General features: G+C 42.5%; 1 protein-coding gene across 1 annotated transcript in view; it reads right to left on the bottom strand.

The window, feature by feature from the left end:
- The window catches only part of pdia5 (protein disulfide isomerase family A, member 5), a 42,805-nt gene that overhangs the window by 16,920 nt on the left and 7,354 nt on the right, over window positions 1-18,531 (bottom strand). Inside the window, exons 2-10 of the mRNA XM_028394300.1 lie at window positions 16,688-16,814; window positions 13,818-13,905; window positions 9,654-9,737; window positions 9,453-9,498; window positions 7,638-7,730; window positions 6,356-6,416; window positions 5,802-5,869; window positions 3,692-3,783; window positions 1,029-1,100 (exon numbers count right to left, since the gene is read on the bottom strand). Of these exons, the coding sequence (XP_028250101.1) occupies window positions 1,029-1,100; window positions 3,692-3,783; window positions 5,802-5,869; window positions 6,356-6,416; window positions 7,638-7,730; window positions 9,453-9,498; window positions 9,654-9,737; window positions 13,818-13,905; window positions 16,688-16,814 (731 nt within the window). The remainder of the gene's footprint in view (window positions 1-1,028; window positions 1,101-3,691; window positions 3,784-5,801; window positions 5,870-6,355; window positions 6,417-7,637; window positions 7,731-9,452; window positions 9,499-9,653; window positions 9,738-13,817; window positions 13,906-16,687; window positions 16,815-18,531) is intronic.

Genomic DNA, 18,531 nt, shown 5'->3' with positions numbered 1-18,531 from the left:
TGTAAAATTCATGAAAAATAGGGAGAAAAATAAAAGAAATGTGCATTGAAGCAGAAAAAGAAGTGTAATTATTGTCATTCAAATGCAAAGATTGTGACCACTCTAGCCTGGCAGGCGCTTTTAAAGATACTGCTTGTCCCCTAAACAGGCAGAGCAGTAAAAGCTTAGGACTGTGGAGGGAGCAGTAATGCCTCTGGGCTGGGCTAAGGACTGTAGCTGGAATACATCCTCTGCCTGTCTCGCTCCGTTTCCTGCGATAGCTGTGAAAGCCCTGTGCCCTCTGGCTGCAGCCCTGTGGACAGATGTGGCTTTCCTGGCAGAGACCGAGAGAGAGAGAGAGGCGGACAGGGAGGGGGGGTGGTTCCATGCAGAGAGTGTGAGCCGAGGTGAGAAAGAAAAATGAGACAAGAACAGAGCAGGTGTAGATTGATGACACCAGGGCAAGGTGAGTGAGGGTGAGGAGAGGCAAGAAAAAGGTGTGATGAAGACCACGGGCGAGGAGAAGGGTGAGCTGCAATCAGTTTATCTCTTATTGGAGGCAGAAGGCAGAATTAGGTGCTGCACCTTTAGTTTGACCTCTTGCCCTGCAACAAGGGATTGGTCCCCCTCTGAGAACTTAACTTTAAACTATTTGGAACAAAACCCAAAAAGTTTGTCTCCAGCTGGAACCAAAAAGTAGCAAGTTTGACCTGAAGGGTGAGCAGAGCTAATCAGTGTGTGTGTCACAGTGAGGAAGAGAGGATGGAGGATGCAACATTATCACTTATCACACGTCCGCTTTCTGGACACAATCAAGCATCTCGCAAACACCTGCCATTTTCTTTCTACTGTGCATTGTGTATCCTTTTCCTGTTGATGACTCACACTCAGTTACTGTGGTGTTACTCGTGGCTGGTTTGCACAGAGAGCACAACTGTGAACAGAAGCAGCTAAAGAAGCAGAACCAGCGTTGATGGAAACAGTGTTCATGTTCTATATTTATTTAAAACAGCTTTAAGACTCCACTTCTTCAAAATCTTTTTACTTACTTCTTCAACCAGTCTGCGATGTCCTTGGCTGTGGCTCCGTAGTTCTCATAGTGGTAAAGGAACTTTCCTTTCCTGAAAGACAAAAGAGCATAAGAATATATAATCTATAACAATCTATAACTGCATATTACTGTCAGCAATACACAGGATTATGGCTCGGTACAGTGCAAAGAGGTTTAAAAATCAGTTATGCAATGCTTTTTTTTTGTTTTTTTTTTACTTTTATAAAGCATTACCACACCCAAAACCTGTCTTCTGAGAACTGTTACATAAAGAAGCTTAATGCAAGTAAGTGACATTTCAAATTCAGAGTAAAAAAAACAATCCTGGTGATGAGTTTGACCTAATCAGGGAACATTTGGGAGCTCTCAGGCAGGACTGCAGTTAAATCTGCAGCTTCTTTAGGTGATACAGTGTAGTTTTTCCCCCTTAAATATTCACAAAATCATTCTAATGGCATGTAAACTCACAATGGTTTCCCTCCGCCACAACCTGAGCAGCTCCACATAGCTGCACCTGCTTTGCAGCATACACAAAACTCTAACCAAACGTATTCAAGTGACAACATATCTGAAGAGTTTTTGACATGAGCAGTACTGAGGTCTGACTTATCGCTTCCTGCAGAACTGAGGCTGAATAAACCCAGTTATCCAGGTCATGTGTGATGGACAAAAAGAGTCAGGATAACAACCCAGCTTTCTCTTGACAAAAAGCTGGGTGAGACCTTCCTGAAACCAAACAGCTCAAAGTCAAAAGGAAGTGTTTTAGAGGCTCTGATAAAAAGTTCCACAATATTTGATACTCCCTTCTCTCTTTGTATTTGTACGTTAAGCTTAAAAGTGCATATAAGGAATGCGAGTGACCCGTTGTAATGCATTTAAAATGAGCCCGAAGCATCACCTCAGCCCCACAGTCTGAAAAGATTGGAAACTTAAGCAGATTTTCCTCATAGGAATGAGTTTATCTACTCCATTCGCTGTGACTAAATGAAGGTTGGGAAGCGGACATGGTGGCTCAGCTCGGGGCCGGAGGATCAGTGTCAGTAGTTACCGGCTGCGGACAGAGTGATTCTGCAAACACAGAGGGTGGCGATGGCCGCAGTCATAGCTCCAGAGATACAGAGCGGAGACACTATTAAAGGTGATACACGATTACACGCGCTGGATTTGGGGGTTTAAAACTTGCATCTTAAGTGAACTGACTTCCGCAGCAGAGAGTGGCTGCTCAGAATTCAATCAGTGAGATTTATGACCAGCTCTGTATTCGCCTGTGTTATCTCTTCTGCTGTAAAGTACACCGAAACCTTGTAAAATCACAGTGAGGAAATTTAAAATAAATGTCATTTAGCCGACGGCGTCTGGTGTTTCTCCTTAAGGACATGGAGGACAAAGAAGCAGGAATAGTTCTACTTTTCTTTGTTTAGCTGTTCTGTTCTGTCGGGTTGTAAGCTTTCTTAATCTGACTGAAAACCTAAAAGACCTTGAAAAGTTGCTCTTAAGGCGGGTGCAGAGGCGAGATAACTTGCAGTGTTGATGCTGATTTACCCTGCAGTGATTAGCTGCTGTTTATCAGTGAGGGGCTCATTACTGAAGCCAATGGGCTCGGATGGTCGTTAGCTAGCCCTGCGATGACACTAATGTGCTGCTTGCTAAAGGACAAACTGGCTCTGGCTCAGCTACACACAAGTTGCACACAAGGCACGCACACGTGTGTACCCGCATATACATACAGTATACACACAAGTGCACATATACAAGAAGAGTGCAAGAGCACACACTGCTTAACCAAAGAGGCACTTAATCAGTCCCAGTCTAATTAAAAGGCTGGACTGGAATGAGAAAGCGTTTAATGTGGAAATGGGGATGATAAAGAGAGTGCAGGCGAAGTAAAGGCGAAGCACCACAGCAGCCTAATAGCAGCGGTGCATATACCACATTACAGCGATGTCTAAGGTGTGACCCCCAGCTGGCCCTTTATTGCATCTTATATCCTCTTTTAATGTCTGTATCTTCATTACTACAAAAGGCAGCAAGCATTATCCAAAAAGCACCACCAGCAGAACCAACGCTGTAAATATGAGGACAGCACAGCAGCTGCAGGGGGGGTCTGCATGAACAAACACTATCAGTCACGCTCTCAGTCCCTGGTGTGTATGCAGCGACCAACTATGAGTTTGTAAACACAAAGTAAATTATCACATTACTTACTGCAAACCATTTGCCCACCAAAAAACCCAACGTGACAAAATGCAAAGTGCTAAATCAACGTCACACGCGTGGCCTTAAAATCATTCAATTAGACGTCTGACGGAGGCTGCCTAACTTTTGGAAGTGGAGCAGGCATCTGTCAATCAAAGATCTTCATTATGCACAACTTAAGCATCAATTCAATCTGGTGAATTGTATAATAATAATAAAGCCTCTGTGCAGTCTTTAAAGATTTCTCCAAACTTCGTCTCAAACTTTCTACTTTCCACCTGGCAAAGGTTGAACCTTGAGAGCCACCTAAGCACTCCATAAAGCCTGCTGCCCTGGTGTGCGTCTGTGTTTAAAGAGCCCTGGGACTGCACCTCTTATTTGAAGTGGCCCTACTCACTCTGATGTTCTTAGCCTTGGAAGTGTGAGCTAAGCCTAAAGTGAGACGGATGAGAGGACTCAACTCACTCGAAATAGCAGAAGGTCGGGTAGCCTTTGACGTTGTACTCCTGCTTCAGGCCGTCAAACTCAGCCGGGTGCACATTCATCCCTGCCAGGACCTTAAAAATGAGCAAATTAAAGTGAAAATGAGGGAGAGGTGAGACAAAAGTGCACAGGAGGGAGACGAGAAAGAAAGATATCAAACATCAAAACAGGTCAGGCATCATCAGAGGGCTACAAAGTAGAAAGATGGATTAGTCACGACACGGGGAGGATGAATGTCAATTAGCAAGCCTCCTTCCTGTTTTTAACTTTTTATTGACATTTTAATTCAGATAAGAGGACATGAGAAATTTGCTTCAGCCACATCAAAATACATGAACGTCGACTGTGTTAACCCATTACTTTCAAAGGGATTTTGTAGGAAAGGTTTTAGGCAACTGTCAAGCTACCGAATCAAAAATACTCAAGTGAAGTTAAACATTATACTTTCTCTGCACCAGTGTTGGAAAAACATAGATAAGTGGAAAGAAACATTCTCCGGCTCTTTACGTGCTGAGCGGTGATTTTTCCTTCTCCCCTGTGTGAGCACCTGTTGTACTGCTTCTAAAAAATAAACGCTGAATGTCCATGACTCACGACGAGCTCTAAGCCTGTTCAATACCCTGTGTTATGCATCAATATTGGATAACATAGAATAAACATGAATACTAGAACTGATACAATCAAAACAACTCCCTGCATTGATGACAAGATGCAATACTTCAAGACGTCGCCTGAACGGCTTCCTGAGTTATATACAACTTGGCCGACCACCAATTCAGTATTCACTTCTCAGCAGCGCTATCAGTCTCCTGCAACAACAGATACACTGCCAAGCATCTCATAGTCACACACTGTACAGGAAGCTGATACACACACCACCGTTTCCAGTTGAAATGCTTAAACATTCATGAGCATGCGTGATAATGAAACAAACATGCAGTGAATTTATCTGTAGATTCATTCTCTGATTTTTCCTGCAGATTGTCCGGCAGGCGTACGAGGAGTGAGGAGGTTTTATGAGCACCACACACACTCACAACAGAACTTTTCCAAAGAAAGTTAGGAAGTAAACACAAAGACTGGGCAGGCTAAAGTGACATGTAATCTATACAGATGCTGGAAGGACTCTTCTAACAGCAGCTGAAGGTGCCAACAGAAAACCATTTAAGAATCATATTTAATACAGCCCACCGCTATACCTGTGCAATATCATACCACACAGCTGTAAGATGATTAAAGTCAGACTGGTCTATGGAGCCTGGGACTGTGATCATTGTTATGGTGGGTCAATTGAAACACATAAAACAGAATTAAGTCCTGCAGAGAGCAGATCAGGGCTAGTGAACTGCCTACAATGAGATTTGGGTTATTATTCTACTCAATCAAAATCGTGCAAAAGTTTATGTGAGCTGCTTTGCAAGGAACACAAGGAACACGTCGTTTATTTTTTGAAGACTGCCAAGATCCACAAATTCACTGCTGACATGAAGCACGGTCGCACGTGCCAGGTTTGGTCCGGTTAAAGCGAACTTGTGTATCTATTGGTGCTGACATCGATCTAAAACAACCTTATTCTAAATATGGTGCTGGTAGATATTCAATATAATATGAAGACATCAAAACAAACAAAATATAACGTGTTAATAAGATGCAAACCTGAAACTCGCAAACAATACGAGGAGAGGGCAAATATGGCACCAGTGTGATGGAATTTTTTGCTTTGGCCTGGGCATAGAGCACTGAGCTGAACACACACTTACAGGGACAGTACATCCTCCAAGTCAAATGTATATATTTTTCCTGTGGTGCCATTTAACCATGAGAACAGCTTTTAATGTGGATTGTAGAGTTTCTGCTATACAAATGTCTGATTTCTCTCAAATATTACAGACATAAATATGATCGACTGAATATCAATACCTCAATAAATCCTGAACATTTTACTCAAGGTCTTGACCATCCATCTATGTCAAATACATCCAATCACAAGCCTGTCAACATGGCCTTAAAGGCGAAGGAATCAGCTCTTTAATCTACCAATAACAGACCAATAAGACAATGGACGAGGTGATGGTGGATGAAGCAGACTTACATATTTTCCTTTCGTCTCTGTGGCTGCTTGCTGAAAAATGGGCTGCATTCTCTTGCACACGCCGCACCCTGGAATCAAAATACATGACAGAACATCGGAGGTTATTATGGTGAAGCACTAGTCTGACATCTATACTATCATCTATATGTCAATAGAGTTCCTGTCTTCTACCAGGGAGAAGCCTATTGCAGCCTAAGCTGCCGGCTCTAGCTGTACTTATGTTCCTGATTATAAAAAAAGTATATAGTACTATATTTCAAGTTGAAAGTGCCTCATGTTTTTTTCCAGATACGCTGAGTGTAGAAAATCCTATTGCAGTATTGATTATGACTGTAGTTTTACTAAGTAAGCTCCAGTTTATTGATCCAGTCCACATTCAGTACACACTCTGCCTCTTCACATTGAGGCACGTTATAAAGTGAGTTAATTTAATATTTGCAGGACAATAACAGATGCTGTCAGTTCTTCCAGGAACGCTGTCTTCTAGTCACAATACACTCAATCAGTCCTGCAAAAAAAAAAAAAATATAACAAATATAGGGTTATAGACTCACAGGGAGCGTAGAACATCATGAGGACCGGCCTCTCCTCTTTCTTCAGCAGCTTCCTGAAGTCCTTGAGGAACAAGAGAGAGAGAGAGTGAGGATGATCACGTAGCTTTATTACACAAGTAAAAGAAAAACATCACCGATGTAGAGAAATATTGATGCTGATGATCATATACAACAGCTAGACTGCCATCTGACCAGCGAACAAAGCAGATAGCACGTCCAGATGCCAGTTTCTCTTACTCCTCATCACATTCATGAGCTTCAAAAAAACATATTCAGCAGAATTTGTGGACAGCCTCGAAGCAGAAATTAGCGAGACGTCAGGTCTGATTTTTCATTAAACTAATAAAGGATAACAAAGCGCTGGTACCACGAGGGATGGATGTGCATTGTAGGGGTATATCCACTGAGAGGATGTTTTTATTTTTATTTTTTTTACAGCAGACCCATCAGACCCAGCTGGACAAGTGCTGTCTGGAGGTCTGCGCCTTTGATGATAAAGCCCTGATACGTTGCTTTTATGTGTGGGCCTTTGTATTGCAGAGATGGACGTACTGCTGTGTCAGCTTCAGAAGCTAATCAAACCCACTCCCTGCATCAACTGCTTTGTCATGCTCTTATAATCACAACGACTGTATGTCAACATCAATAATCCCCCATAAATTTAAATACAAAGTGATTTATGCAGAAATATCTTCTGTGTGCATGTACACCGCACACTCCCAGCAGCGGGTACAGAGCGTGTGTTGTTTTGCTCACTGTTGCTCATGACATGCTAATGGGATACACTGAACTCCATAAGTTTAGTGTAAACTCATGTGTTACCATAAGTCTGGTGTTGTGTTGTGCCAACAAGCACACACATTTATAATCAAAATGGTCATTATATGGTCTAAAGCTGCAAATATTAGTGAATTGAATAGATGAATGGAACATTGTCTGGATAATTTTGACTGATTTGTTCATCAAGGACAATCCATACATAATGCATATAATCATCAGATGCACATTTAGTAGACCGCAGCATTAAGATTTCCAACCTTTGCAACTAAAAAAGACCGGCAGTGCCCTAAAGCTGCACATGGTGTCAATTTACATTTGGTCACAAAGAGCCTCTGTCCTGTCAATGAGGAGAAAGTTGTTTTGTCTGTCTTCAGGCTCCTGAAAAATGGTGATGATCCAGGTAGAATGGTGGCCTTGGTGATGCCGTCTTCGTCAGGAAACAAATAAATATAATGGAAAAATATATGGAAGGCCGCTTTAGACTCCATCAGTTGGTACTTACTTTTTCGGTCTCTGTGTGAATGACATCTTTTGCTTCTGGGTTCTCCTCCCACAGTGGAGGTCCTGATGGGTCTTTCAGAAACGCCACCATAGACTGAAAAAAAAACAGGACAACAGGATGACTTGTGAGTGTTGCTCCTGAATTTATTTCAGGTGGTGCTGTAGGTTGTGCCAGATGGATACTCGTATAGATAAACATGTTGGTGCTTCTAAGAGGCGTCAGAGCTATTTTAATGCCTCTAAGTGTGTAGTAATGGGCCTGGTAAAGCTTTCTGTAAACATAACGAACCATATGTCTGGGGAGGCAACAGCAGGAAATACTTCATTGAGCACTGCTATAAAAATGATGCGTGAACGCCAGCTGAATATTTAATGATTTGGATGTCATCATAAGAAACTACTTTGTAATGGTTTCAATGGAGGATTTCCTATCTGTCAGAAGAAGAAATACAAAGACTAGAATAACAGCAGACAAATGTCCTCATGATAAATCTTAAACTGACAAAAACACAGCAGAAAAGGTCCTCTTGGGCCTATCCCAGCTGTCAGAGGGCCAGATGTGGAGTTCACCCCTGACATGCCTCCAGTCTACTCAATTAAATTCAATTTTCCAATCAGAATCGTCTCTAGGTGCTTTACAGAAACCCAGAGCCTGACCCCCAAGCAAGGAAGTTAAGGCAAACAGTGGCAAGAGGAAACTCCCTTTTAATGGGAAGAAACCCTGAGCAGGACCTGGATCATATAGGGGGACAATCCTGTTGATGACCAGTCGGGTAAAGGAGGATAAGAGGAGGAAGAGACGATGAGAGAGCAATAGAACAAACATTCACAGAGGCCAACATGGCAGGTTCTTGATGCGGGAACTGCTGAGTGGATCATGTTTGTGTCAGCTGGCAGATTAGGCCGATAGAAGCATAACTAATAGTGAACATTAAGGGTTAGAAAATTACTATAGCTATATCTTATTGGCCCTAAGACACTATGGGTAGGCAGAAGTTTTAAGTAGTGTGTTAAGTAGTGTCTGCCTCCCAAACCCAAATCGGAGTCTGGTTCCACAGCCTGATAACTAAACACCTGCCCTCTCATTCTACTAAAACAGGGGGAATCGCAAACAAATCTGCACGTCTTGTGATTGTTCTATTGGGAATATGTGGCACTATTAGGTCCTGCAGGGATACCACAAGTAAACAACCAGCCCTTATTTAGCTCTGTTTTTAGCAGGCTATATCACCTGCTGAGGGACAGAGTGCGTGGCTCTATTGTTACTAAATGCTCACAAACTAGTCTTATATCTCTGTTGGTGGTGTAGAGGTGTTTGTAGAGCTCTTTCTCTAAAAGCAGAGGCCTGCTGTGTCCAAAAACAACACGGTGAGAGCAGTGAGAGTGTATCAAAAGAGTAAAGTTGCCGATATAAACAGTGAGCTCTCAATGCTGAGGGGAGCCGCAGACTCTCTGCAGGTTTCATTTCTACAAATGATTCACAATTTCAGACCGTGCCTTTGTTTTCTTACATCACTTTGCTTTGCTAAGACAAAGATTTGTTCACTTATGTTACACTACATGTAACCAAAGTTGTCTCTAAGTTAAATTGTTTCTATTGGAAACAGCCCAGGTTACTAAGAGCCTGACTTCTCTCTTTAAATGACCGGAACCAGAGAGGATTTGTGAAAGAAAAGATATGATTATTCAAAGCTACTGTGCATCCATAAAGTCAATACAACAGGACCAAGCAGCTCTTATCTCCGCAGGAGACAAGCCATTAGTATGGGAAATAGCACGCAGCAGAATGCAGAAATGTAGACGAGCGCTTGCTCACCTTGAAGGTAGCGGGCCTGTTATATTCCGTGTGGAACGTCCCATCTCTGCAAGAGGTACACACAAAGTGCAATGCTCAGAACACCGGCAGTAAACGGTGAATAATGTACTTCTTAAGCTGCAAACACAGCTGCATTACATTCCAAAAGGCACTGAGGTGTGTTAGAGTGTCTGACAGCCAGCTGAGTCTCTGGTTACTCACTTGTAATGCAGCAGCTCTGCTCCTCCACGTTTGGAGCTGGGATCCACCTTCACTTTCTTGCAGAGCTTCCGGCCCTCTGAATCTCTGAGAGAGAGAGAGAGAGAGAGACACACACACACACACACACACAAAAAGATAAATTAACAGCATTATTTTTACTTTTCTTTTACATAACTCACACAATTTCCTTTTGATTAAATTAATTGTACTGATGCCATTAATTATACATTCATTGCTTGTATTTGCTTGCCAACATTTTTGTGACACAATACATTTTTAATACAACTTCACTGAACTGAATTAAGCAAATGAAAAGAGACTTTTCTGTGCAATCACATGTACAGTGTTATGTAAAACAAGGCTCCCTGCTTGATTCATTAGGGCTCCAGTGTGCATGCACAAACACAAAGATATGCAGATATGCTGCCTATAGGATGCAGGCACACTGTTGTGTGTATGAAGCTTATTTCTGTAATTGAAAAGAGAGTTGGAAAGGGAATAAATATGCATCCAGCCACCTACACACACTTCACACTTGCTACGATGAAGCACTATCAGCAAGTATGAAGTACGCTTCTGTAATAAAGAGCGAGGGAAATATGCATTTATTTAGAGAGAAAGTGCAGAGATAGTCTGATGCAACCAAATTCAATTATGACTTCCAGGCCCACAGCGAGCCAAACACAGTAGCAGTGTTTCGTTGTGTGAAGAAGAATAACTCTAACTAGTGCGTGTCTGTGTTTAGATACACACAGTAGTGGAGGTAATAACACAGTGTGTTTAACGCCACATTCGGCTGACTCATGATGGCAGATGGCACCAGTCAGGGCACACCAGGAGCAGATGTGACCCTCGACACGCATTTGGAGATGACGTGCAGTCACCTGCTTCAAGACCGGTCTGCTGCTGACAGACAAAGAAGCCTGATTTCAAGTGGAAAAAGTCGTGTCATACATTACAACTTGCCTGAACACACTCTACAGAGAGTAAGGAACTCTCTCTCTCTACACTGATGTAAATGCAGTTTGCACACTAACAGAAGCAGCGACCTTGGAGGTGGCTTCCTCAAAACGTAAACATGCAAAAATAACTTTGTGAACACACAGGTTCACAAAGGTCATGTCCCAGACCATTCACTTAAACTGCTGATGTCAAAGTGTGTAATGGAACAATAATAAAAAAAAAAAACATAGCAAGAGTGAACAAACAAAAAAATCTCAAGTGGAAAAGGACGCCTACACTGATTTCTTACAGCCTTACAAATAACAGCATGCTAAGTGGTATTTTAAAAGGTAGAGCCAAGCATTAATACTTAACCTTAGTTTGTATGAAGTCACATTTTATTTATTTATTTATTTATTCAAAGCACTGATGGTACGATTCGATTGATTGAATGTGAATAAGACCACACCTGACCGGAGAAGAAAGCTCCGCACTGGCTTTCATTCTCTTAGCCATCTGGTCATACACACAATGTAAGTGACTCAGAGGGAAAAAATGGACAGTAGGCTATTATGTTTCTGTGAACCAACCAATGATAAAGCAGCATTCATCAAAACCAGTGAAAAAAAAGGCAGAGAAGTTAGAATGAGTCATGCAGGACAACAAAAGCCAGGACTGCCTGTTCATCAGATGCTTTGCATTCTTTTCTGTCAATTGATGTGTCAGTGGCCTAAACGCTGTGATAAGCAGGATGTCTAGAGGCTGATCACCCACAGTATGACAGCTCATGTTTGCGATTCGCTGTATAACTGTAAGGATTCAGATGTAGACTGTCTAACTGAGCCAAATTCTTCTGAACTTTGGCTCTGATCTATGTCACTCTGGCTGCCTTACTGGTCATGGCATGGTCATAGGTTCGTTTTTGATCCATTCCCTCAACAGAATTTCTTCAGTGTGTGTTCAAACTGGGCTCAGCTGAGGTCAAATCCGGCCTCCACTGGTTTACTTCCACAGTGTTTTCTAGCAGCGACTCAATGACACCTTAATGTCACACACAACAGGATAAAGCACAAAATACCAAAGCTTAGCAACAAGAAGGAGCCAAAAAGAGCCAAAAAAGAGTTTAAAATCAGTTTTGCGGCACACTGAAGAAGTTGGCAAAACTTGGTATTAGGCCAGAGTCAACAGTCCCACTTTGTTAAGGATTATTAATAATGGATTCATCATGCAAAGAGGATAAAGCCCTGTGTGCCATTTAATTATTATACTCTTCTAAAAAACATAAATCCTAATCCCTGCTGTGCTTGTTTGTACTCCGCTCATCCCATTGCCCCACTGAGGACCATACAGTCCATCTTACTACACTCTGTCTCCTTTATTTCCATAGGCATGGAAGAGGGGCAGCCCGGTCCTGTTCTCCCTTCCTGTATGAGATCATCCATCCCACCGGTGCATCCCAGTTGGCCAACACTCAGGTCCCTGTCATCTGTTCAAAGTGTGTCATCCTGGCCTTAGTGGCTCTCTTCCTTGGCAGAGCTGACCATTCTCACGCTGCGATATGCACTCCGCACTCTCTCTCCCTCTGTCCACCATGAGCTCTCAGCTGGAGCTTCGATTTGGAAGCGGGCCATTTGAGATGGAGCAGAAATATGCCAAATAGCACAATGCTTCGCTACGGAGCCTGGCACCGGACTCTGTGTGTCCTGTAGTGATGAACCCAGCTCACTCTGGCTCCCCTGGCGGGAATCTGGCCCAGCATAAATCTCTGCTTAGCGTTAGCACACTCTATAAAATGCTGGAGGTTTTGGAGAGGGAAGAGAGAGCCGACACCATAGTCTACCAGACAAAGTGAGTCAAAAAGTAAACACTAAAAAAAAAAAATGCATGACAGGCATCATGGAGTGTCTTTGTGAGGAAACATGGACACCAGCACCTCTGACAATTCCTTGAGACTGTTTGAATGTAGCTTCTTTTTATCCACCCTGTCTTCAATCCCGGATAAGCTTGAGAGAGATTGTGAATGCTGGGATGAGCACCAGGTGTCAAAGGGGAGTTCCTTCCTTCCTCATTGTATCCTGTTTTATGATACACTCTTTCCTCTGTGGTGAGGAAGAGGAAGGTTCATGTGGCTGATGGGTTGACAGGTATAAAAAAAAAAAAACAGTGAAATGGAACACCAGCAGGGCAGGAGAAACAACACGGCCAAGTCAGACCACTGGGGAGCAAAGCAAGTTGTGCTTGGAGGAAACAACTACTCTCAGCGTCTTCGGCTTTAGCATTTAGCTCTTCCACAGTGCATGCCATGCCATGTTCATCACATGTCTGTGGGAGGCTTTGATTGCTGCCATGCTGGCTGTGTCATGGTCTAACTAAACTCCAAATACAGGCAAAGAGATGGAGTGAGTGGGCAGCTGCAGAAAGCTCTCCCTGAGTTGTCACTTTCCTATTTCCCTCAATATCATTAAAAAAAATCTCTCCCCTTTAAGTAACACTGCAGCCGTCACTCTTGATGCTAAGTTGTTTCTTTCTTGTTTTTGAAGGATCATGTAGTGTGGCTCAAAGCTTTGTAATGGCACAGAGTAACTCTTGGTTTTAGCGCCCTGTTCCAGGTCCTTCTGTCTAATTCCTCTGCATTGTCCTCAGTTTGTATAAGTAGCTAAGAAAACTGAAAAAGAAAATATTTGTAATAAGAGACATGCTTGACAAATGAATGGGGACGCTGTGAGAGCATGCTGCATGGTGAGAGGGGGTCATTGCTCATCGAGACTCATACCCAAGCTTCTGAAAAAAAAAAAGCAATATGCAGCATCGTCCTTTGTCTTCTTCACAACAGAAAAACCACTGAGCATTCACTAAGTGCCCTCATCTTTTATTTACAGTAAAAACCCTGAAAAGGAACTACTAAATTGGTGTACAGAGATGCAACACATTAGAGCCAAAGCTTCAATAGCTCTAATAAGTGAGTGGCCTCTTGTCAGACTGTGTCAGTACAATAGAACCAGTGGAACAGGGCCATTTTCAGCCCAGTGGAAAAGCCATAAATTGTGCAGATGGATGGCAGCAGAGACATACTCATAGATGAGTAAATTGCTCTGCCTTTATAACTGCTGTCACAAAATTCCTCGGACAAAAGAGCCCCTAATGTCCATGAAGGCAGGCATGAGTCTTGGAGGAATGATGAAAGGAGGAGAAGTCTTTTTTTTAAACCATCCCCTTACTTACCCACAGTTGACCCAGGCAATAGTCCCCTGGCCCTTTACTGTCTGGGCGACATCGGACAGCAGTTTCAGGTGGGAGTCCCCTGACGTTGCTACAGACAGAGAATAAAACACAGTCAGCCTCAATAAGAGCCTGAAGACACAGAGGACACTGTCATGTCAAACACAGTGAGGAGGAGTAGAGTTACAGTGGAGCTCAGTATCTTGCTAAAGCACCAAGTGATGAAGAAAGAGATCTGTGAGTTATAGGGGTGATGGAGGAGAGTTTTCTAATACCTTTCAGTGGATGGGTTCAGGGAGGGGGCTTAAGTTACATCAGCTTTCAACATCTTACAATAGTGTGACTAAGCAGGGGATGGGAGGATTATATGGCGGCACAAAGACTCTCTGCAACTGCCCAAGCTGACCAACTTTTTCCAGCAAATGGGGAAGCAGGGCAGGGATGTTTAAGGTAAGTGTAGTTTCCACCTGCTGCATGCTGCTTAACTACTGCATTCAGAGCCATAATAAAAGCCAACGCGTGTGAGCTCATCCAAAGACGACATCGAAAGTTCGTGACTTGCTTGCACAATCTCCCGTGTCAGGCAGAAAATATGGCCGAGCGGTACTTCTGCGTTAGGAAAGAGAAACTAGTGTAATATAAACTGTACCGGCTACAACAACACACGCTGTAATATTACTGATTTTTATCAGATATGGCAAGCAAAGGAGATTCCATTGAGTAAAGTAAACACAGTGTAATACACCTACAGTCCTTGTGTAACCCAATATATCATTTTTATACTCCCCTGAAACCGAGTGTGTTTTATTCACTACTTAAAGAGAACAAGTCTCTCTCATTGCTGCAGGCCAGGAAGACTAAATTTAGATGTGGAGGTACAGCGATGACTCCCCGGGGGTCCCTCCTCACATGGGGGTGGACCCGAATAAAATAAATAAATACAACATCTGGCAATTCAGTATCAGTTTATTACCATGTATGGAGCAGGAGGTGAGCAGATACTGAGTGATATTTTCATTACTGAAGTGTGAAAGACTCTAAGCAGAACCCAACTCAGCAGGGACGTGAGTTACTTCAGAGGCTGGCGATGAGTAAGGACGCTGTTTACTCAAGAGGAAATCAGATCGAAACCTGCATGAGGGGTAACCTCTGGCAGCTTTAGAGAAGGAAGGAGATCTACAGCCAGTGATCAATCAGAGCCACGGAGCCATACGTGGAAGAAGCCTTATCCATGAGTTAATATGGGTAGTGAATCATGAGATAAAACTCTGACTCCTCTGCAGCTGCTTGCAGAGAACTGTGAGGGTGTTTTGCATGAAAAAAAGCATCAAGTGGATACTTCTATGAGACTGCTGAGCACATTCCTCTGCTTCTGGGAAATCTGCAAATAAAGATGGAATTAAAATCTACAGGGGTGTGTTAGGGAGTCTCTAATGGCTGGAAGTAAATATAATTTACACTCCATGACTCTATAACTGTGTTTGACTATTTTAATTTGTATTTTGCAGCCGCTCTCTAATTCTGTAAGATAAGTATTTCAAAGTTCATTATTAAGACAGACCACTGTGATCATCCCTTGAAAGCGAGCCGCGGGCTAAAGCGGCACAAGACATTAATTCTAAATACATATTACGATAATATGGTGGAGTGTTTTTTAATGAATTATATATCAGACCTTATAAAAGATGGCACAATCTTATTACACTGGGCGATAAAAGAAATTGTAATTAATTTGTTCTTTTAATTCTACTAATTTTTACACTTTCCTGTTATTAAAGGGAAAAGACTGTACACTCTATTGCAGGGGTGGGCAGTTATTCTTTTGCGAGGCAAAGGGCCACATTTTTTCATAAATAATAATAATAATAATAATATAAATTGGAAATCACTGGCACAGTATCTACCTTTATAAATATGCTCCTGTTACATTTTCATCATTGTAAGAATCTTTTGCTGTCATTTACTGCTTACTCTGTCCTTACTGTGTGTGTGCTGGTTGTATGTTGAAACACACACACAGTGCAGAGCAGCACAGATGATATTTTTACCGAAGAAAACCAAGTCAAAGTTAAAGTCAAAGTTAAAGTAGCAAATCCCAGAGTTCTGAAAGTCGGGCAAGATCCGTGCTTTTTAAAGTCTTTTTTAAAGAAACATGTCGGCTGGCAGCACCGCGGTAACATCTGAATGCGCCGTAGAGTTTCTGTGTGCTTTACCGTACATTTCAGCATAGTCGCGCAACATTTTTTAAGTGTAGACAGCGCGACCGTGTCTCTCGTGATGGGATTGCGCAGTACAGCAGCGTGGAAGAGACAAGGAGGGTTGGAAAGACGTTACCGTTAGCTGACTTTCGCTGCCTATTGTGTGCACGGTCCGCGGGCCGCATTGAAGACGCAAGCGGGCCTGGTGTGGCCCGTGGGCCGAGCTTTGCCCAGGTCTGCTCTATTGTATGTTATCATGTTGGGAATTAACACTGCACACCTAGTTTTTATTTAACAGTGGTGTCTAGACCAATGCCATATTAGCATTTATGCTATTACATAATATATACATGCTATTTGGTTTTCCAGTACTCCAACAGAATCTACAATACCAAGCAGCTGGCAAAACCAGCATGAGCCATTGCTGCAGTCCCTGCCTTTCTTAGCAGAAACCGTATTCGTAATGAGGGTACATCAAATATTAATCATGGAAGGAAGAGCCAAATGACATTTAATTACCAATCTTAATATGTTTACTTGACTACATGACGTTCTCTGCAGTCAGGCAGAGAAAATCTGTGCATGTTATTGCCTACTATTGGACGATATCGACCTATTTGATATTTGCAAAACTCACATAGCCAATATTATAATAGAATGCTGGTCTTCTCATACCTGTTTTGGTGTAGATTACCAGAACATTGGTTCTCGTCCTGAGCAGCTTCTTGAAGTCTTTGTGGTCGCTGACTTTCTCTATGAGCGGAGACACCTTCACTGCCTCCAGAACCGACAGCAGCGACACCTAGGGAAGATCACACAGAGACATAAACCGTACTGTCACACTGAGGACAGACTCAAACCGTGGCATTTTAATTATGGAATGTAATGTCATATGACATACTCTTTCCAACCAGATGGACTTTTAGTGGCTTATTTGACGTTGACGATGTGTACCAGAAAGACTGTGCATTTAAACAGTTAATCTTAAAAACCAGACAGGATGCTCCTCTAATCTCCACCTGTACTAGGGGCAGATACAAAGACAGCAACACACTGCATCACTAGATGGATGGATTGGATGTCTCCTTCGACTTTGCAAACACCAGTAGTTGAGCAAATAGCATAAAACACCTAATATGGGGAAACAAAGACCATATTGAGAGGCTCGCACTTTAATCAAAAATGACTAACAACAAGACTGATCACACTTACACGCCATATGCGCTTATTTCCATGCATTCTAATGGTCTGTGGGCCATCACCATTCATTAAAAAGCTCTTCATTTCTGCCTACGGAGAACTAAATTAGACACCCAGCACCGTGTGCTCACTCAGCGAATCCAGCCTGATGAGTGATATCACCTGGAATGAAAACAAGCACCTGTCAGGCTCATTCTCATTTTAATTCTGAGGTGAGACTCTCAAAACACTACACACCAGTACACTTAAAATTAGCACAGAGAAACTAAAGAACTCGGGAATAAAAGGCAACTTAATTGCCTGGTTATGTGTATATTCAGGTGTATTTTAGGCATTCTCACAAAGTGTTGTTTGTATTACATCTGTTGGGTGTTTTTATTTCGTCACCTGTGCACCTGTAAGTCTGATTAGGGTGATGTGCCCGACAAGACAAACACAAGCCGTGTCAGTGTTTGTTTGGGACCCGTGGGAAGAGGGTGGCAAAGGCTGGGCTAATTAGAGACTGGCCAGGTGGGGCTCTGTCTGCATAGGTGGGCACGTGGTGATGGTGAGGAGGCAGAGGGCGAGCAAGATTAGGACGAGATGAGAAGAGAGCGCAGGCTGTCTTACTTATTCAAGCGAGACAGGAAATAGGATGCTTGATTGCTGCCTGGAAGGATTAAAAGTATGCAAACGGTGCAGGATTCTTACTTAATCCCACACACGTTCCGTGAATGGTGTTAACGTTTACTGCAACGGACTTTCTGGTACAAATAATGGAGCTATTATATGAAAAGGTTACTTCATGGCTGAAGAGCAGTATAATATTTTACAATAATGCAATATAATGCACCTGCAGAACCCTTTAGAGTTTCCACTAATAGGACTGCTTGTGCATGTGCACTATGGCCTAAAACATCTGCAGCAGTCCTGAAAGTACAGAACTGTTACGGATGTTGCAGCAAACACTGCAGCTGATGCCTGTGGTAAAAAAAAATATGCACCTTCCAACAACTGAAGTGTGTGTCATCTTCTATAGTGACAGATGTACAATAATAGAAATAACAGGAGTGTGCCGACATCGTCTCCCGAGGCATCATAGTGACAGGCCCATTCAGCAGTATTTCTGCACAGCTGACGATTTAAGCTGGAGTTTTATTACAATGAAACACAGGCAGCTGAAATATAAAACATGACTGTATGAGCGCAGTCCAAAGATGATATGAGGTGTGAAAGTAACAAAAGTTAAACCATAATAAAAACAGTTGTAATTAGAGTTTAACCCTTTTTAGTATCTTTCTGAAGTTGATAACCTTGTGCAATAAAAGGCAATTTTTCAA

This window comes from Parambassis ranga, chromosome 21, assembly GCF_900634625.1.
Source record: "Parambassis ranga chromosome 21, fParRan2.1, whole genome shotgun sequence".
In the NCBI taxonomy this organism is placed as follows: Eukaryota; Metazoa; Chordata; class Actinopteri; family Ambassidae; genus Parambassis; species Parambassis ranga.
Note: the sequence above shows the minus strand (reverse complement) of the source record. Positions and strands in the feature narration are given on the sequence as shown.